At 37.8% G+C, this 19,486-nt stretch overlaps 1 protein-coding gene across 3 annotated transcripts in view; it reads right to left on the bottom strand.

Moving 5' to 3' along the window:
* Positions 1-19,486, bottom strand: part of LOC117412286 (neuroligin-3-like) — a 116,477-nt gene that overhangs the window by 14,985 nt on the left and 82,006 nt on the right. For all 3 annotated transcript variants that reach the window (XM_058989166.1, XM_058989167.1, XM_058989168.1), the window contains one exon: positions 17,658-17,843. In XM_058989166.1, the coding sequence (XP_058845149.1) occupies positions 17,658-17,843 (186 nt within the window). The remainder of the gene's footprint in view (positions 1-17,657; positions 17,844-19,486) is intronic.

Genomic DNA, 19,486 nt, shown 5'->3' with positions numbered 1-19,486 from the left:
TTGGACAGTGTCTAATGGGATAGCCAAAGCATTGTTTTAAAGTACTTTTCAATATTGTTTTTATCATGCTAAATAATGTAAGGTGATGTGATATTCTCTTCCTTTCACTGTATTAAGAAGCTGGGGGCAACAAAGCAAGGCTTTAAGGCTGGCAGATACATAAGGAGGAGGCTGAGAAACATATTTCTTCAATTAGAAAACAGATGGTACTTATGCTTGGAACCCATAGCAATTAATGAAACCTTTGCCAACTGTATATGTCCCAGTGCTGTTCTAAAAGGACTTCTGACTCAGCCAGCCACTTGCAAAATACACAGCTGCCAATGCTGAAGCTGGAACATTACTTATAGCTTTAATAGGAACTTGCAATATCTGACAATTAGACAGCAATTGGTTCATTACAATACGGAACTACGCTGCCAGCATGGCCACCAAAGGTAGGGTAATGTAAGGGACCTTACAAGCTCAGAGTATTGGGTTATATTAAAAACGTAGTTTAACTAGCAGTGCTAAAGCTACAAACTGCATCATCATGTAGGGAAATGTATACAACCTGCCCGAACCACAGCGGCCGTACTTGCAGTCCAGAGGTGACGGAGTTAGGAGTACAGAGAGCAGTACTCGCTGTATGACATTTGTGGAGCACAAATAAAAACAAAAAAAGTCATGTCAGAGGAAGGGCAGCAAAGTCCTCATGGTGCACAGAAAAGAAACGTTTTCTGAGAAGGAGCTGAGAGTTCTTACAGCTGGTCTAACTCAGTCCTCAATTCAGCTATTACGTCTAGGATGACCTGCGGAGTGAGACGATAACGCTTTAAACTAAGTGACCCTAATTGAATATGCAGGTCTTCTTCGTCTTGACCTTCTCCTCCGAACGTGTTCCTGCCTTTCTTCAACAACAGCCAAGTGCCACCGCATCTGCTTTTATACAGCTCTTAATTACTCGCTTCCACAATGGTTTACAGCTTGTAAGAAGAGGTGTAAAGTTTTTGGAGTGTCAGCAATTGCCTAAGTGCAAGGCAAAATCCTTACTTCACATTATAATGTTTGCTCTCGCTTACTATCCAGATCCTGCCCAATGACATGCTTTTTTTCTTCATTTGAATGCATTTCAATATAATTTTAATGGATTAATGATGGCAAAGTGTGAACACCATTCTTTATATACCCTGCATAAATCAGACTTTACAGCTACTAAACACGATTTACAGCTGCATTATGGGGGTTTTGTACCCACAAATCACTTTGCAGGTATCCTTACATCTACCCCTTAATGTCCAATCTTTCTCTAAACATTTTAGCCAACATTTTAAATTTGTGTAATACTACTCCAGATGACATATTCTGACTAGATGCATAGGAAACTTGTTACTTATATGGATTTACTACATGCTTCATGTGATATACTGTAAACTTTTATACATTTTAATAGGTAAATGCCTACAGATGGATTATGTAACATACACTACCTTTTTAGGACAAAAGACAATTTGTAAACACACATCATAAATTACTGTAAAAATCTTAGGTCTTCATTACGGATCTGTTTGTGAACACTGCCTCTAAACATGTTCCCTGCAATGCACATAAATCACAAGAAGACAGGACAATGGTAATTTCAGGAATAACAAATGCACACCTACACAGTAGGTGTACATACAGTACATTTCAAGAGCCCCCATAGTTAAAGACATTAATTACAGTCTATTTGGGTAATTTGTCATGTCATCTAATACAGTCTTATTTCAAATAAAAAGTGTTTTTTTTTTTATTTAGTAACAGAATTTAGTTCAGGGAAACATAGATTAATGATGCAATATCCAGCTGCCAGTGCCTTCCTCTGTACTACTTCCTGTGCAGGTGGGAAAAGTGGGATGCCAAACCCAAATGTGGAATAAGACTCTCCAGTTTAAGAGCTTACAATGGAAGTCTTTCTTAAAAGCCAATCAAAAGAAATCAGAGAAAAAAAATTGTTTCTGTGAAGAGAGTGGACCAGAGAGCTTTACGAAACCACTATGATACAGGCAGGGTCAATACAGCATCATTTTTACTAGAACACGTTTACTTCCCAGTTCAATCCCTGTTTAATACATTATAAAATAAAGAAGTGACATAAGTATATGGACAACAGAAAATGCCATCCCGTTATCTAAATTAATTACAGTCAATTCTCGCTAAAATGAATTTCAAGAAAAAAAACACAGGAATTCTTGTTATCAGAAGTCTATGCCACATAGTTCTGCCGACTCCTGTGCATTGATATGTAACATACATTGCTATTACTGCACATACAGCATCCACTGAACTGCTGCATGTATATTGTCCATTTTAGATAGCTTACTGCACTATGTCCTTTTAAAGAGGAGGGCCAGGGACAGAGAGTAAACTGCAAAACTGCAATCTCAATCAGCAGATTCATCTTTGAATGTAATATAAGCCAATATAATAATTAAAAAAAAAAATAATAATAATATTAGTGATGATTAAGGATCTGTCTCCAGTGAAAACAAACCAGTAAGCATGTATTTAGGATGCAGTTAGAGGTCTGGGTTGCAGCAAGATGAACCCTGGAAGTAGGAAGCTTGACCAAAATGATTACTGAATGAAATGTTCCGTCTTCCAGTACACATCATTTATTGTATACTAGCTGAAAATTATGGAATTAAAATGGCATTCATGCTTAGTGAATTTGTATTATAAGATGTATTTTACGATAAGACTATGTTCAGGTTGGGACAATGGACAGTATCTGTATTAAGAGGCACTTAATGTTATCACAAGTTTATATTAATGAGAATTGACTGTAACTCACTTCAACTGATTAGCTATAAATATTTGACCTACCACCATATATGTTGGCCGAGTCTCTTGTCTTGGCATCTGGGAAATAAACCTCTTTTCTCATCTTGACCTCAGTATTGTACAAGTCGTAGAAGAGTTGTTTAGGTTTGCCCTTCTTGTTTAGCTCTGAAGAAGAGTAGCTCGCACCATCAATTATACTCCAATGTGATGAATGGTCCAGATTCGAAGTTCATGCAAAGCTGTTAAAACATCCTACCTAACAGCAATTATGTGTGGATTCCCCAGAATAACCTAACAGTCCAGATGAAGGACATCACAATGGTCTGAACCAACACACTGCAAATCCTCTGAATTACCATATCGGTACAATATTCATTCCAAATCCACTGTTTTGGCATTTCTGGTAAAGCTGTGGTCTGCTGGAATTACAGTGCCTTGCGAAAGTTTTCGGCCCCCTTGAACTTTGCGACCTTTTGCCACATTTCAGGCTTCAAACATAAAGATATGAAACTGTAATTTTTTGTGAAGAATCAACAACAAGTGGGACACAATCATGAAGTGGAACGAAATTTATTGGATATTTCAAACTTTTTTAACAAATAAAAAACTGAAAAATTGGGCGTGCAAAATTATTCAGCCCCCTTAAGTTAATACTTTGTAGCGCCACCTTTTGCTGCGATTACAGCTGTAAGTCGCTTGGGGTATGTCTCTATCAGTTTTGCACATCGAGAGACTGAAATTTTTGCCCATTCCTCCTTGCAAAACAGCTCGAGCTCAGTGAGGTTGGATGGAGAGCATTTGTGAACAGCAGTTTTCCGTTCTTTCCACAGATTCTCGATTGGATTCAGGTCTGGACTTTGACTTGGCCATTCTAACACCTGGATATGTTTATTTGTGAACCATTCCATTGTAGATTTTGCTTTATGTTTTGGATCATTGTCTTGTTGGAAGACAAATCTCCGTCCCAGTCTCAGGTCTTTTGCAGACTCCATCAGGTTTTCTTCCAGAATGGTCCTGTATTTGGCTCCATCCATCTTCCCATCAATTTTAACCATCTTCCCTGTCCCTGCTGAAGAAAAGCAGGCCCAAACCATGATGCTGCCACCACCATGTTTGACAGTGGGGATGGTGTGTTCAGGGTGATGAGCTGTGTTGCTTTTACGCCAAACATAACGTTTTGCATTGTTGCCAAAAAGTTCGATTTTGGTTTCATCTGACCAGAGCACCTTCTTCCACATGTTTGGTGTGTCTCCCAGGTGGCTTGTGGCAAACTGTAAACGACACTTTTCATGGATATCTTTAAGAAATGGCTTTCTTCTTGCCACTCTTCCATAAAGGCCAGATTTGTGCAGTATACGACTGATTGTTGTCCTATGGACAGAGTCTCCCACCTCAGCTGTAGATCTCTGCAGTTCATCCAGAGTGATCATGGGCCTCTTGGCTGCATCTCTGATCAGTCTTCTCCTTGTATGAGCTGAAAGTTTAGAGGGACGGCCAGGTCTTGGTAGATTTGCAGTGGTCTGATACTCCTTCCATTTCAATATTATCGCTTGCACAGTGCTTCTTGGGATGTTTAAAGCTTGGGAAATCTTTTTGTATCCAAATCCGGCTTTAAACTTCTCCACAACAGTATCTCGGACCTGCCTGGTGTGTTCCTTGTTCTTCATGATGCTCTCTGCGCTTTAAACGGACCTCTGAGACTATCACAGTGCAGGTGCATTTATATGGAGACTTGATTACACACAGGTGGATTCTATTTATCATCATTAGTCATTTAGGTCAACATTGGATCATTCAGAGATCCTCACTGATCTTCTGGAGAGAGTTTGCTGCACTGAAAGTAAAGGGGCTGAATAATTTTGCACGCCCAATTTTTCAGTTTTTTATTTGTTAAAAAAGTTTGAAATATCCAATAAATTTCGTTCCACTTCATGATTGTGTCCCACTTGTTGTTGATTCTTCACAAAAAATTACACTTTCATATCTTTATGTTTGAAGCCTGAAATGTGGCAAAAGGTCGCAAAGTTCAAGGGGGCCGAATACTTTCGCAAGGCACTGTATATTAGAATGACATCTCAATAACAGTATGTTTATACTTTTCAAGATCTTAACACTGGTTGATTGGTCGATTCCTTCATATTTCACCCCATGTCGACATAAAATAATGTTTTCTGCAACAGAAAATCACAATATGTAAATCTGAATACGGATAACACTAAAAATGACACTGACTTGCTGTTCAAAAAGCAAATGTTTGTATTTTTTTTTTTTAATTCTATGTGACAACCGCTTCAGCAAAAACAGAATTTTCACACAAAAGCTCCAGTACTCTCAGCGTAGAGATTAACCCAAAATCCACAATGCTTTATAAAACACCTTAAAACATCCACTGCTGGCAACATTCTTGCATACTAATGCAGTTCCTTTAATGCCATGGTTCAGAAACAAAGTTTAAGTTGGCAAAAGGCTTCTATGTTGTAGTTCTCTTGTGTTACAGTGTGAAAATACAGAAATAACCAGTATTACTGCTTTACTTTGTAGCATTCATTTCCATTATCTACTTGGTAATGCATTGCGTAGTATGTTCACATTTATACAGTAATGAACTTACATCTATTTAAAATCAATCTCTTTATAAAGGTTTACCATAAAATATGGCAATCTAATAAAGCGCAGTCAAAGCATGGTAATTCATAGCATTGTAAATGCCAGGGAGGTGTGGTAAATGAAGGTAAATGCATAGAATAAGAATGGGATAAGCATGTGAAACCTGCACATGTATTTTATATGTTAATTACAGACTGCTCATTGCCTTTACTGATCTTCCTTCCCATAGAGACACCTGGAAAAGGTTTAACGTTTTTCAATTAGGAAACCATATTCAGTATCCATGCAGAGAACAGCGGAAGTACATTTTTTCTTAGCAATAGAAACTTCCACGGCATGTGTTTGCATTTCAAACCCGTGGCTCCTTGTTATTACACAGTTTACAGATATCTGACCTGCATGCAGAGTTTGAGAACAGAGGCCTATTTATTTCATTTTGTTTAAAATGTCAGGGCTCCAGGATATTCTCATGGAGACAATCATGCCATTTCAATGGAGAAGCAGCAGCTGTCCTAGGAGATGTGGAGGAAGCATTCAGAGGCCACTGAATATTCATGACCTGTGATATCGGTACAATGTGTCCAAAGGGTGCGGCCACTGGAAAGCCAACAAATATATAACTAAAAGCAAAGTAACTGAAAAGTGTGGCTTAAAAATCACTTTCCCTTTAAGTTATTATTTACCCTCCAATTCAAATTATCTTTTGTAATAGCTTCTATATATTTTAAAAGGGAATGTCACATTTGTTAATAACCCACACAATAATACACACATGCACGTAAAATGTAAAACAGCCTTTGTTAAACAGGTCCTGATTTAATGGTGATTCTCTCACTAAACAAATGGCTTTTGGATGTGGCAGTGTCTGTGATTAGCAGGGTTTAGAAATTCCCTCACAGACGAGCAGCAGATTAGCTAGGATTCTGTTTTGAAATCCTACAGAGATGCAGTTTACGGAGGCAGGTGGTGCCGTCGGCTAGTTCCTTAATTCAAATTCACAAGTGAAATGAGATTGGTGTTCTCAACTTCATTATAAATCCAAAACCACACAATTGACAGGCGCTGCTTGACAGATGCCAGGACTGAATTGACAAATGCTCACATTGCTGGTATCTGGCCTGACTGTAGCCGGTGCTATTATCATTCCCCTTTTCTAAGATCTAAAATCACCCAGTTCTCCCAGATCAAGTTTGTGTAATTAAAAAAAATATATACGTCAGCATGTTAAATTTGACACCACATCCAAAGTGTAGAATACCCAATAATTATAGAGTTTAAGGCATTATTTTTAATGTGTTCTTGTAACAGGGTAACGTCACTGGCAAGGCTCGTTACCATCAGGGAGAGAGACTCAGGCACAAGACGCTGCAGTTTAAGTGCTATTACGCACTTTTAATTAAACACAAACAAAACACACAAACAAACAGTTTAAACAAACAATAAAATGACTGAAAATTCACCTTATATACCAACACAGCACAGCACTCATCTAAACACCAACAAACAGTCTTTGCACGTCTGGTTGCCAATCAGTCATCTCCCCCCTTGAAACACCATGTCCATCTTTCCCCCTGTGGATTCGGGGTATCCAGAGTGCAGATTGGTAACCGGGCTGATGCAGCAGCCGGCAGAGGCGTGAGCCCCGGCGACTGTGGAGCGACGTCTGGGCCACCAGGGGGAGCAAAGCAGACCAGGCGACCAACTGCCTGGTGATGCAGCGACCTGGGAGCTAGGCCTACATCCTGTTACCCCTGGGCTTTTGTGCAGTTCCCGTTTAACCCCCTTTCTACAGCCTAAGCCCGAGTGACATTTCCCTGTCGAGGCTTCTTTACAAAGGGGTGTCCCAAAGCTACCAGTGGTGCGAGGCTTTCTGGTAGTGGCCACGCTGGCAGCGAAAATGCTGCCAACGGTGCTGGGCACTTTGGCAGCGGCCATGCTGGCAGTGGTGCAGGGCCCTCAGGCAGCGGCCACGCTGGCAGCGGTGCGGGGCACTTCGGCAGTTGCCACTGTTCCACTCTCATATCAGAATACCTGCCAGAAGGAGTGCACAAGCCGGAAGTTCTGGTATGTGAGTAAAAACATGCACAATAGCACAATACTGTAAGACTATTATATTAGTTCAACTACACATAAAACAGATAAGGATTTTATTTTACTTTGTGTATCTCGAACAAATGCAGTGAGCTTGTATAATTCTGGTGTTTAGGTTTACTAGGAAATGTTAGTTTTAATGTTATGTATTTAAGTGGTATAGTTTCACCAGTTTGTTGCTTTCTTATCTGCTCTGAAAAACTGTTTCTTTTTTAGTCTCTGTTGAGTTTTCAAAGCGGCATTATCCTTTGTTTTGAAAAGATAATTCACTTTTGTGTGGTACACTTTTGTGTGCTACAATAGGTAGGTAAAGCACACACCAAGATTGGTAGAAACAGTTTCAGTATAACATAATATTTAATAACTGTAAGAGACAGTAAGACATTTTAGATATCGTCTAACCAATTCATAAAACCATTAGAGACAACAAAATGACTGAGTAATGATATCAGTGTTAGAGCACTTTTATCCCCAACACTAGTAATACAAGTCATGCTCTAACAGTATGCTGTTAATATACAAAGTATATTTGTAGTTTACTAAATGCCGAAGGGTAGTTCTATTGCATTAACAGTGCATTGCATCTCTGCAATAAAACTGTCATTAAGTGTGTACATTTATAGTCTTCAATAAGCCAGAACTCTTAATAAAAATGAAAGCTGACATCGCAATGAAGAATCCTACAGGTCCTCAGCCTTTAATGTATTAGTGTTTCCATTAAAAGGGTAGCACTTCTTTAGAACATAGCTTTTAGTCTGATTAGTTACAGGAATAGAAAAGAAATGACCTTCGCTGCAGTCCGTCTCCCAAAAGAGATCTGAGTTTCTAACTACTTAACATTCAGCAGACAAAGCACAGAGCTGTCTCTCATTTTACATCAGAATTATTATTAGAGGAAAGATGATAATCCAGAAAGGGGTCTATGCCCTTGCTTACAACTTTGTACTAGTGGTTTCAGTACTCGTCAAAGCCCTATAACTGTTAAATCACAATTTTCATAGTCAATGTATGCACATACAGTGGCACCAGTATAACATTCAGACTGTTACCATAGGTTTTAATGCCCATAGTTTTACAAATTACAGTTTATTTAAGCTGAATAGTGTAAAACGTTTTTATCTTTCAAGCTGTAGTTTTCTGCATTATAGGGATAATAATTTCTTTTTAATAATTACTTTCTGACCAGTTAAATAACACATAATGTGTGTTTTGTTCTCTATTGTTGTTTATGATTATATCATCATTTTCCAGGCTCGGGACAGACAACTCCAGTCGCGGTCAACCATCACACGGTAGAGCCTTCATCAACAGGCGCTATCGCTTAAGTCGTACCTACAGTACTGCACCAAGACATTTCTGAAAGGAGACATTCAATAAATGCTAAATAAGAAATCTGTTTTTCTGACTGGGATTAAAACTGAAAGAACTGAGTCACCCTCAATTCAGGATGAGCCTCTGACGGCAGTCCCATGACCATCTTCAGTGGAGATACAGCTGCAATGGAGACAACAAGTAGAAGGGAATATTGCACACCCTGGGCTTTAGTAATTAGATCAAACTGTAGAGCGGGGGTGGGGTGTAGCCTTGTTCCGAGAATCACGGCAAGCCACCCAGAAAGCAGAAAGATAATGGCATGCGATCAATCTCACTGCATCAGCTACAGAGCATGATTGACCCTTCTCTTTGCCTGGAGAAATTATACTCTTTGTACCTCTAAGTGGTGTTTAATGTGCCTGACATGCAAAACACATAAAGTGAGAACTAATCATAAAATATCAAATGTCTCCAGATGTCTAATATACAGTTAACTTTAAACATAATTGTGTAATTTAAGTCTGCAAACTAGATGTATAGCATTTGCTTGACTACCCATACAGAACAGTTTAAAAAAATACCATTATGGGAACAATTATCATATAGACCACAGCACTACGAGCAATGACATTTAAAGAACATATTCCATGGTGTTTCTAATATAGTAGTACTTTATGGTACAATTTAATGAATTATCAGTCTGTACTGGACCATTGCAGTAGTGTTGTGGGTCTCTTTTTGCTGTTGAAGATCATGTGGTAAGAGCCCATTTTGCTCTAGCATTTCTAAAACGATGATTTCAATTGCACTTGCAACTTAATGACATCTGGCTATCTGACCTGCTAACTGTTCTGTGATATTGACCCTAGGAAGGATTTCTGAGCATTGTGTTATTAGTTGAACTCTGTGTCAAGCACTTCTGTGAGGCTGTAACTCAAAATTCGGAACGAATGAGCCAGCAGTTCCAGATTAAACTGTTGAAGACATTAAAGAAGAAAGAAATGATCCTGATTGAATTTTCTTTTTATATATAAAATGTAACATGCTGGAGCAGATTTATTAAGCTTGTGCTCCCGGGGAAAGTTTGTACCTTTTGGAAAGTCAACTTATATTTCTAAAACAGAGCCTTATTTTGTGTAACTGCACTGGCTATGCTGAAGAGACTACCTGGCACGCTGCCATGTTTTGATGAAACAGATGAGGCTGGCTTGGTGTTTTTGATGAAGTTAGTCATCAGTTAATTTAGCCTTGGAAAAAAAAAAAAAACACAAACAATCCTCATAATGATTTTACCCAATGAAGACTGTAGAATGGGCATAACAGCAGTGTGGAGTTGTGGTTAGGGCTCTGGACCGGAGGGTCGTGGTTTCAATCCCAGGTGGGGGACATTGCTGCTGTACCCTTGAGCAAGGTACTTTTCCTAGATTGCTCCAGTAAAAACCCAACTGTATAAATGGGTAATTGTATGTAAAAATAATGTGTAAAAAAAGTAATTGTATGTAAAAAAATTAAAATAATAATGTGATATCTTGTAACAATTGTAAGTTGCCCTGGATAAGGTCATCTGCTAAGAAATAAATAATAATAAAATAATAATAATAATAACAGAAAAGGGCATGAGATAGGTGTAAATATCACTGATGTAGTGTGATTGGAAAAACTACAATATACTTACATCCAGTAGCAGATTGGAGATGGATCAAGATGATGATGATTGTGCTGGAAAACATTACTCTTTGGTCTAATCTAATCTAATTATCACTGACAGGCTTCACGCTGGCTTGTCTGTGGAAAACTAAATGTTTAAATGGCAGCTGAGTAATGACTGTCTTCTTCTATGCTGTCTGTTGATCACTTGACATGACCCCTGATTGCCATTCCATGTTTTCATGTCACATAATCATCATGCCAAAAAAAGCCACTCTGAGCAAAGCAAACTGGGGTACCCATTGGATCACTCTGTGTGGTGGCAGGCTGGAACCAGCACATGTGTTTGCAATAGTTATTGTTATTTGTCTATTAAAATGACAATTGATATGGTTTTCATAGTTTTTGGACTTGTATTTAACTCATTGCTACAGAGCTTGAACATGACTTACCAAATCGAACTCAACACCTATATTATTCTGTGATTATATGTCCAATACATTATTTTATAATTTTTGTAACATTGTCAACTAATTAAAAATGAAAGAAATCCATGTTCATATCAACACTACAAATATTTCTCTTTGTCTGTCTCTGTCTGTACTCCCTGACTGCAGCAACGACAGTTAATTTGATATCTGAGAATATCTTATCATAGGTTTTGGTTTCTTGTCACAGAATACATCATTTTTTGTTTTCACATGAAAATGTATTCCATGAGTGAAAAAAATATAAATTGCCTTTGAAGCAGCGGTGAAGCATGACAGCAAAATGTTGTTTTGTTTGTCTTCCAGTTTCCATGATTTCAACACTGGCAGTCAGCTTGTGTCAAGGACCAGATGTTGCAGACAAGAGTTTAAAAAAAAAGCGATTAAAAAAAACATAACAAGTGCTCTGGCTTTTCAGTTCCGTACCACATCATGGATCGTCACTGCTGTTTTATCTTGTCACAAAGACGGCCGGAGTGGGTGGCGTCAGACCAGAAACAGGAACACAATAAACAGAGAGATGTGGTTTGGTATAAGCTGGGCGCGTGATCGCGCTCAGCATTTAATAAACAGAAAATAAAAGGTTTGAAACACAAAAACACAGGACACGGCACTTGTAGCCAAAATAAAACGACAAACAAAACGGACTACACAGTGCACAGACAGACGAACAAAACACGGTGAGCAGATAACACTAATATTTACGTTCTTTCTTTCTTTCACTTTTTAGTTTCTCCTCTCTCTCCCGTTCTCCACTCACCGAACACCTAACCCTGACTGCCTAAAAATGTGCCTATTTATACTGTTGTGCTGGGATTCAATTACTAATTAATTATTCACTTGAATCCCAGCACGTGAATTAATTCTGTGCAACCCCGTGCTCACATATTACATTTAACCAGCACGTGAAGTGATTTGTGCTCTCCTCGTGCCTAAATACAAATCTACACTTTTTAAATATACGTGAAACACAGACCCGTTTATATCCCGTGTACCAATGACTATACACCAACATTAACACACGCACGCAACATACAAATGCACACAGGGACGGGGCACATTGCCACATATCTGTTTGACAATGTGGGCAGTAATCCTTACACTATCATCAGTGCACTAGAGCGGCCACTTTGAAAAGAACTTTGAGTTTAAAGTTATAAGTGTAAAAAGTTGCCAGATGTTAGCAATGCTATTTAAACAGTTGTAGCAACACGTGGGGATGTATAATGCTATTTTCGGAACCCCGCTACTCTGTCAATATGTCAATATAACATGAATTACATGTATATTTCAGTTATGTAGTATCTATTGTAGCTTATTACTTCCCTTGGGTGCTACAACATTTATGGAAAGGTTTAAAGAAACACACATACAAATAATAATAAATAGAATGCAGAAATTGTCTTAAGTCGGCAAAGAACCCCATAGCTGAAAATGAAACAACAACATTAGAGGTGGGTGTACTCTGTCTTTTATGAAGCGAGCTGCTTGTACAAAATCCTGTGCAACCTGTATGTGCTGAATTACTGTCTAGGGCTTTTTGGCTTACAGTGTGTGATAGTTTGTTGGTGTATACTCAATTCAATTGTCCTTAATTACTTTAGCTAATTTTGTTTGAGCTACATTTCCACAGGATATAATGATATGCTAGAGAAAGCAGGTTTCACACAATCAGAACATTTCACAATCTGTAGATAACAAAAAAGGTAGAAAAATGCATTTTCTACTCTGCCATTCACCATCTTCTTTCTGAAGAGTCTTGTTTTTTAATTGTACCTCAATCTGTTGAACTGACACTCTTCACCACATTTTGTTTCAACTGCATGGCACCCCACTTGCTTTCAAGCAAAATACTCAATACAGATGTCTTGAAATGGCTTTTTCAAATACGGTTTCGATTTTATAGCAGTGTACATGAAGCATGGTATTTTTAGCCTGTGCATGTTGGCTCAGAATTAATTATCCATTCTACAGAAGAGAATGTTATAATCACATCTAACAATAAACTTGCATCACCAATTGTAAAGAACATTCAAATGAATCAAAGCTATTTTAATAGCAGTCAATGATAAGAGGAAGTAATTGAAAATCTAAATGTGCGTCAAGTGTGTTGAGTAAAGCATACTATATAATATTGATATTTATATGGCACTTAAGTTTTATATTCTATTTTTAGGTGTGAGATAACTATAATTATAAAAACTGAAATGGCCTAAAAAGAGTCATGCATATAGCTGTTGATAAGTTACTGCTACTAAAAACAAACCTGTTCTAATTTGGAATCTCTTTATTTTTCTGTTCCAAAATCCATCTGAAATCTACTGTATGCCCATGTTTTTTTTCATTTGCTGGAGGTTATCCAGTACACTGGCACTAGTTTAACACCAACCTCTTGTTTCGCCTGTTTCTTCAAAAAGTATTCAGATTTAAAAACAAAAAAACAATATAATCAGTGTCATCCACCTTTGCGTTGCAAAATATGCACAACAAAATAAAGCCACTGACTTCCACAAAAAGCCTATTTTTCCAAGCCTGCCAAAATCATGATTAAAATCTGTGCTTGCTTTATTCATGTACACTGCTATAAAATCTCATAACAAATAAAATGCTATCATCCTCAACGGTTTTGAGCCAACGCTTACTTAAACAAAGGAGATTTCATATTGGTACTGCATAACTGACAAAAACATGTTGCAATAAACTCAATTATACATCGTGAGGTAAAGTTTCTAAGAACCATTTAGAATATTGCTGTGCTGAAAGCATCTAAAGTGTTTGTTGTCACAGATAATTGCCTTCGACTTTGTAGGATCCGCTCAACACAAGAAGAAACATATACTGTAGTTACAATGAACAATTAAAGAGTAAAGTAGCTTTAAATGGTATTTTAATGGACTTTTTTCACATCTTTCTTGATTACAAACATTATAAAATGCAAGGTAAAAGTGATGATTCAATTAAAATGCCATTTTGATGCTGCTTACTCTTAAAATACGTATTGACAATATTGTGAGAACTACTGTTAAATTACATACTGTGAAATGAGATACCCCAGTGTCGACTACTTCATTAGGGAATTATATGGCATAGGCACTCACCGCCTCTGCAGCTGTATCGCTGTTCAGGGAGGTCCATGGTCCTCCATCAACTGGCTTTGGTTGACCGCCAATTGGCATTGGAGGCACACCTCCTCAACTGAGGGGGTCAGATTGAAAGGAGAGATCCTAGGCCAAACAGTCTAATCGTTCCATACTACATGCTATACAGTAATTCATCTATCAATGCTTTGCCTTGATCTTTGAATTCAATGTTTACCTGCAGCTCCCCCAAATGTTGGGAGGCTATGATTATACAGGAACCTTTTTGCATTTTCTGCAGGACTATACATGAATTTAATGTTTAATGTTGGGGTACAGAGAGCAGAGAACAAATGGTTGGGGAGTGAACATTCTGTTCAAACATCAGAACCCTAGCTGCCCACTGAAAAGCCCTTGGATAATTTGGCCAATGAGAAAAACACCCTGAAGCCAAACACATTCACAGAGCTCTCAAACGTTGTTATAAAGGATGTGAAACAATTATTGGGTTGGTTAACTGATGGGAAATTACACATAAAAACATGATGTCTCCCTACGGCATATTCCTGTCTGTTCATCCGTAAAGGTCAAACAGAAAAACCTTTTTAATGTCTTAGTTGTTACTCAGATAAGTGGTATATTATTGTAATTGATCAACGTAAGAGAGGCATCTAACTTTGTTAGGTAGATTACAGAAAAGTGTACCTGTATCCCTTCTGCAGTAGTCTCCATGGTAACTATATGGAGACTAATGCAGAAGGAGTGGAATGTATTCCAACAAAAACATGGAGAAATAAGCTTTGCCCCACTATTAAAGATGCGATTTAAACAAAGACTCTAAATTAAACAAGTGATGAAGTTAGCAAGACACATGAAGTAAATAGGATAGTGTAGATACATTTATGTTTCAAATCTCCCTCATCTGTCTGACCGTCCTAATGATGCTTTATGACACCATGAAAAATGATCTGTTTAACAGCTGAGTCTATTTTTGTAGTAAAAGGTAGGTTATGACAACCGATTTAATCATCTTTATATTTTAAACTGAATTTGCTTATATACTACTGCCTGAGAAGCAAACCCCTGCAGATTTTAATAACCAGCAGATCTGAATGGATCTAATTTTGTTTCAATACATTAGACCTAACTAATTTACTAGGTGGCAGCGGTATCCTTGCATCTTTCTTCAATGACTTCAATATGCCTGTTTGTTTTCTTGTCAATTATCAACATCGAGAAGAATTTTTCTCTTGTTTCTTTTAACAATTGCATTTGTAGGAAAATGTAATAAGACAATTTGCAGACACTTCATTTCTGCATCGACTCCTGGTACAGTACAGCAAACATGTGCAGCATTAAAACAATCAAAGCAGGAGTAGAGATTGATGGGTGGTGACAAACTTTAGTGACATTAGTGCATTTTAAACAGGGGCGAATGAACGAGAGATTTTATTTTTCACATAACACATTGAAACCAAATCTAAATTTAAACATTAATTAAATGGTATGTAAGCAAGGGAGGTCAGCTTGCCTATCTTAATTGTGCCATGGTCAAATGTGACATTCCTTGAGGAATCCCCAGCAACTTTGCACCACCAGGACGTGAACCTGCACTCCTCTGACAGTATGACTCACCCTACACACCACCTGTACCTTTACCCAGTGAATCACTTGGGAACTTAAGGGAGATCATTTAACACAAAGCAATGAATAAGGGTGCTGCTGTCACATCGAAGTCTGTGGTTTGTGGGGTTGCCAATGAAGAACCAAATACCTCCCAGTGAAAATACACACAGACGCAAGATGCACAATGCCAACAGCACTAAAAACAAATGTGTTTGATAAATTGTAAGGTGGAATTTTTATATTGAGGCAACCTTTCATATTGACTAACCTCTTCATAGCCACTACTTTTAGGAATCAATCTGCAAAAAATGCACATTAAAATGTCAAAAAGAATTATACTAGAGCATTGTCTTCTTAAATTTATCAAATGGTTCAGCAGCTTAAAGAGAATTTATTGACAACAGCTGACCTTTAAATCCGGAAATGGAGATGAAAAACAAAAACAAACGTGACATTTTTGTACATTTAAAAGCTTTTAGTATTCAGTCCTGCCTTTCTGTGTTTTATAAATGCTCAATATAAAGGCAGTTTGTAAAAGGTTTAATTTAGAACTTGCCAATTTGTTTTTTAAATGCCAATGGATTTTAAGTAAATTACATTTTTTTAAAGTATACATTTGCTTTTGTTGTGTGTTTTTAAAGTAATGTTCTGTTTTGACCTTGTAAGTAATGTTGTACTAATTATGCACACAATGTTATTCCCCAATTTAGCTCCAGAACTTGAGTGCTCAACGTAAGTCTTGAAAATTAACCAATCAGATTTGAAGGTTACATAATACAATCTGTTCAGATTCTAATTAAAACTCCCTGGTTTTAGAAACAGTTTTTGAAGATACATTTTACTGGGAGAAAATGATGCTATGAGACAAAATTAAGGACTGATGCATGTTTCATGTCAATATAACATCTAAATGCCTTTCAGCAACAAAACAACAACTATTCTCACTGTAAATAGGGCAAAGAAATCAAACAAAGAAAGCTACAGCTACAAAATTAATAGCATGCCAAATTCCAATTTAAATCTAACATAGCTTTGCAGGAATGTATTTCTAAATGTGCTCATTTCACAAGGAACGTCCCATCACACACATAAGGTATGGTACCTTAATTGGGCAGTCAACATTTCGAAGAATGTAAACTCATTTTGGGAAGATGCAGCGACTGAGACGCTCCAACAGGACACAAAGATAGAGGTTGTGACAGATGGCAGTGTATTGAAAGATATCCTAAAGGGTTGTTAGAAGGGTGCAAGATGAATGCAAAAGGTTATCCGTGGGTGGGGGGGGGTTGGGAGTGGGGGGTTAGACAAAGTATTGCTACTTGATTCCCAAATGATTTTTTACAGATGGTGGGGAGACATTTCAGAATATAGCACCCCTTCTAATCTGTCCAAACCAATCTTTGAAAATGTAGCCCACTGCTCAATTTGCCTATTGTCAGGATTTCAGATTTTTGGATTATCTTGTACATGAGATTTTAGAGCTAAAGTCAACTCTGAAACCCATTCTTCCATAGCAGGTCTATGTTAAGACAGATTGCCACTGCATGTGGTTGTGTCTGCTGTAGCTAGATGGGAATCTCTTGAACATTCAATATGTTTTAATATGCTATGAGAAATCAGAAACTGTATAAGAAATCAACCACAATTACAGAACATCCTATCTTGTGAACAGATGTAGCATAGTCCATCTAAAACAATTTTATAGTTACGAAAAAAAACAAAAAACTTTTTTATAATAAATAATACGTCGTGTGGGGGGTGTCTCTTCTTAAAACATTTGATCAATTTGCACTGTTGGAGCAGACAGAACAGCTCTGCTTTATTTTGTGGTCCTCTCGACTGCACAAGATGACATCTCTATACCAATAAGAGACACCTTACGTATGACACACATAATTCCTCAATAAACTAAATAAGTGACATTAAGTGTTGCAATCTGTCCGGAAATTATATCTGAGGCCCAGTAGCCCCTATCAGGTTTCAAAATGAGTATTTATGGACCTACCTTCCGAATGGTGGGACAGGGTGAGAAGGCTTACACATGATGCTCCTATCCCAGATCCAAACACTGTGATTCTATGAGGGTCCCCTCCAAAGAAGCCAATATTCTCACTGATCCATCTCAAAGCTTGGATCTGGTCCAACAGTCCATAATTCCCCTTCGCAGCCTGATCTCCAGTACTTAGGAATCCTAAAAAAAAAAAAAAAGGTACTTAATTTACTAAATATTCTCTGTCTTGGGAAATTATTTAGTAGTTTTAGCCACAAATGAAGATTTGAGTTTCTAGATTGACAATGTCTTATAACTGAGTTCTTTTTTTCAAATGGCTTTTTGCTACAAACACAAGGGGAGAGGGGGTAGTCAGTAAATCTTAAGAGTGGCAGATGTAAATAATGCTGCATTTGAATCATTAAAATAAAGCCCTTTGGGTAAGTCTCATGACAAAGCATCTTTTACATGTATTTTTGTCTTTGGAAGTGTATAGAACACAAGTCATATTCGTATTAGCCTAGTTGAATTATGTCTAATGAGAAAACATACAGAACAGGTGTACAATTTTTGTAATAACACTGCCTTATAATCTTATATATTAATTGCGTTTGTTGCCATTTCTAGAGATGATTCAGTGAAGTTGTATTAAGGTAAAACCACCCATACAGTTTTGGCTGTATTTGTGATTTTAATTTCCTTAGATAAATACACCTTTGGCACGCAATCCACCTAGGTTTAAAAAACAGTAAAGGTTACATCTGTGTTACTTCAGAAAGGAAAGAAAAATGATTGGCACTGGGCTTCAAGCACTCAACCATACATTATGAGTTAAACTTGAAGAAAAGTCAAGTACAGAAACATACATAAGTGTTTTTTTTTATCACTGGCTGACCTAGACATCAACTGACTGTAAACCTAAAACTGATTTCTTGGATGAATAGGTCAAAAATACAGTTAGCCTAAACTGATATTCCAGACAAGCAGACACCACCACAGCAGTATAAATCATTCTCCCCATTAAGCACACAAATCTGCCCAAAGACAGAAACAGAGGCACAAACCGGGGAGTCGAGATCTGATAATACTGTTAAAAATTGTACTGATGTCATCAATGGCACACTGCAGAGCCCTGGAGGGGAAACTAGTCAGTCATATGGACAGGAAATCATCCCAGAGTTTGAAGCAGACGGCCAGCCATCACCATCTGAAAATGCTTGCGATGTTTGTGATCTGCCTCTAAGCTGCGCTCATCTATGTGAAATGTGTGACAAGCCTGTGCATATCTTCTGAGAGGGGAACAAAAAAAAACACCACCACCAACAACAACAACAACACTGGAATGAAAGGACATAGCTCATTGTAGATGATGCACTATGGCAGATGCTAAGCTTAGATGTTAAGAAGGATGATTAAACTAGCAAAGGCATGTGATTCAGCTCTGCATACCATCAGATATGACCAAGGGCTGAGACTAAAGCAAGAACACAATAGACCCTCACCCGTTTAGTACACATGAAAGAATCCATACAGCTGTGTGTTGCTTAGCACAGATCCCAATATTATAATGTCTATTTAGGTAAGCTGAAAAAGTAATTTGCAGTGCTTTGGCACCAGTTTTGATTTTTAAAACTACACTAGTTCAGGCGAAATACCATATTTAATTGATCAGGTGCCAAGAATTGGAGCAATCAAGCCCATGTTATATCCGCACAGATCTGCTTAAATAAATTTCCCCCACGACAGCTGCCGGCACAACTCCCCACAGGTAACTAATTACAGACCTGCAATCTCCGGTGACACTCATTAATGTATTAACACTCTGGTGCTAAATGCAGATTGCT

Source organism: Acipenser ruthenus, chromosome 16 (genome assembly GCF_902713425.1).
Source record: "Acipenser ruthenus chromosome 16, fAciRut3.2 maternal haplotype, whole genome shotgun sequence".
NCBI lineage: Eukaryota > Metazoa > Chordata > Actinopteri > Acipenseriformes > Acipenseridae > Acipenser > Acipenser ruthenus.
This window is presented reverse-complemented; position numbering and strand designations above follow the sequence as displayed.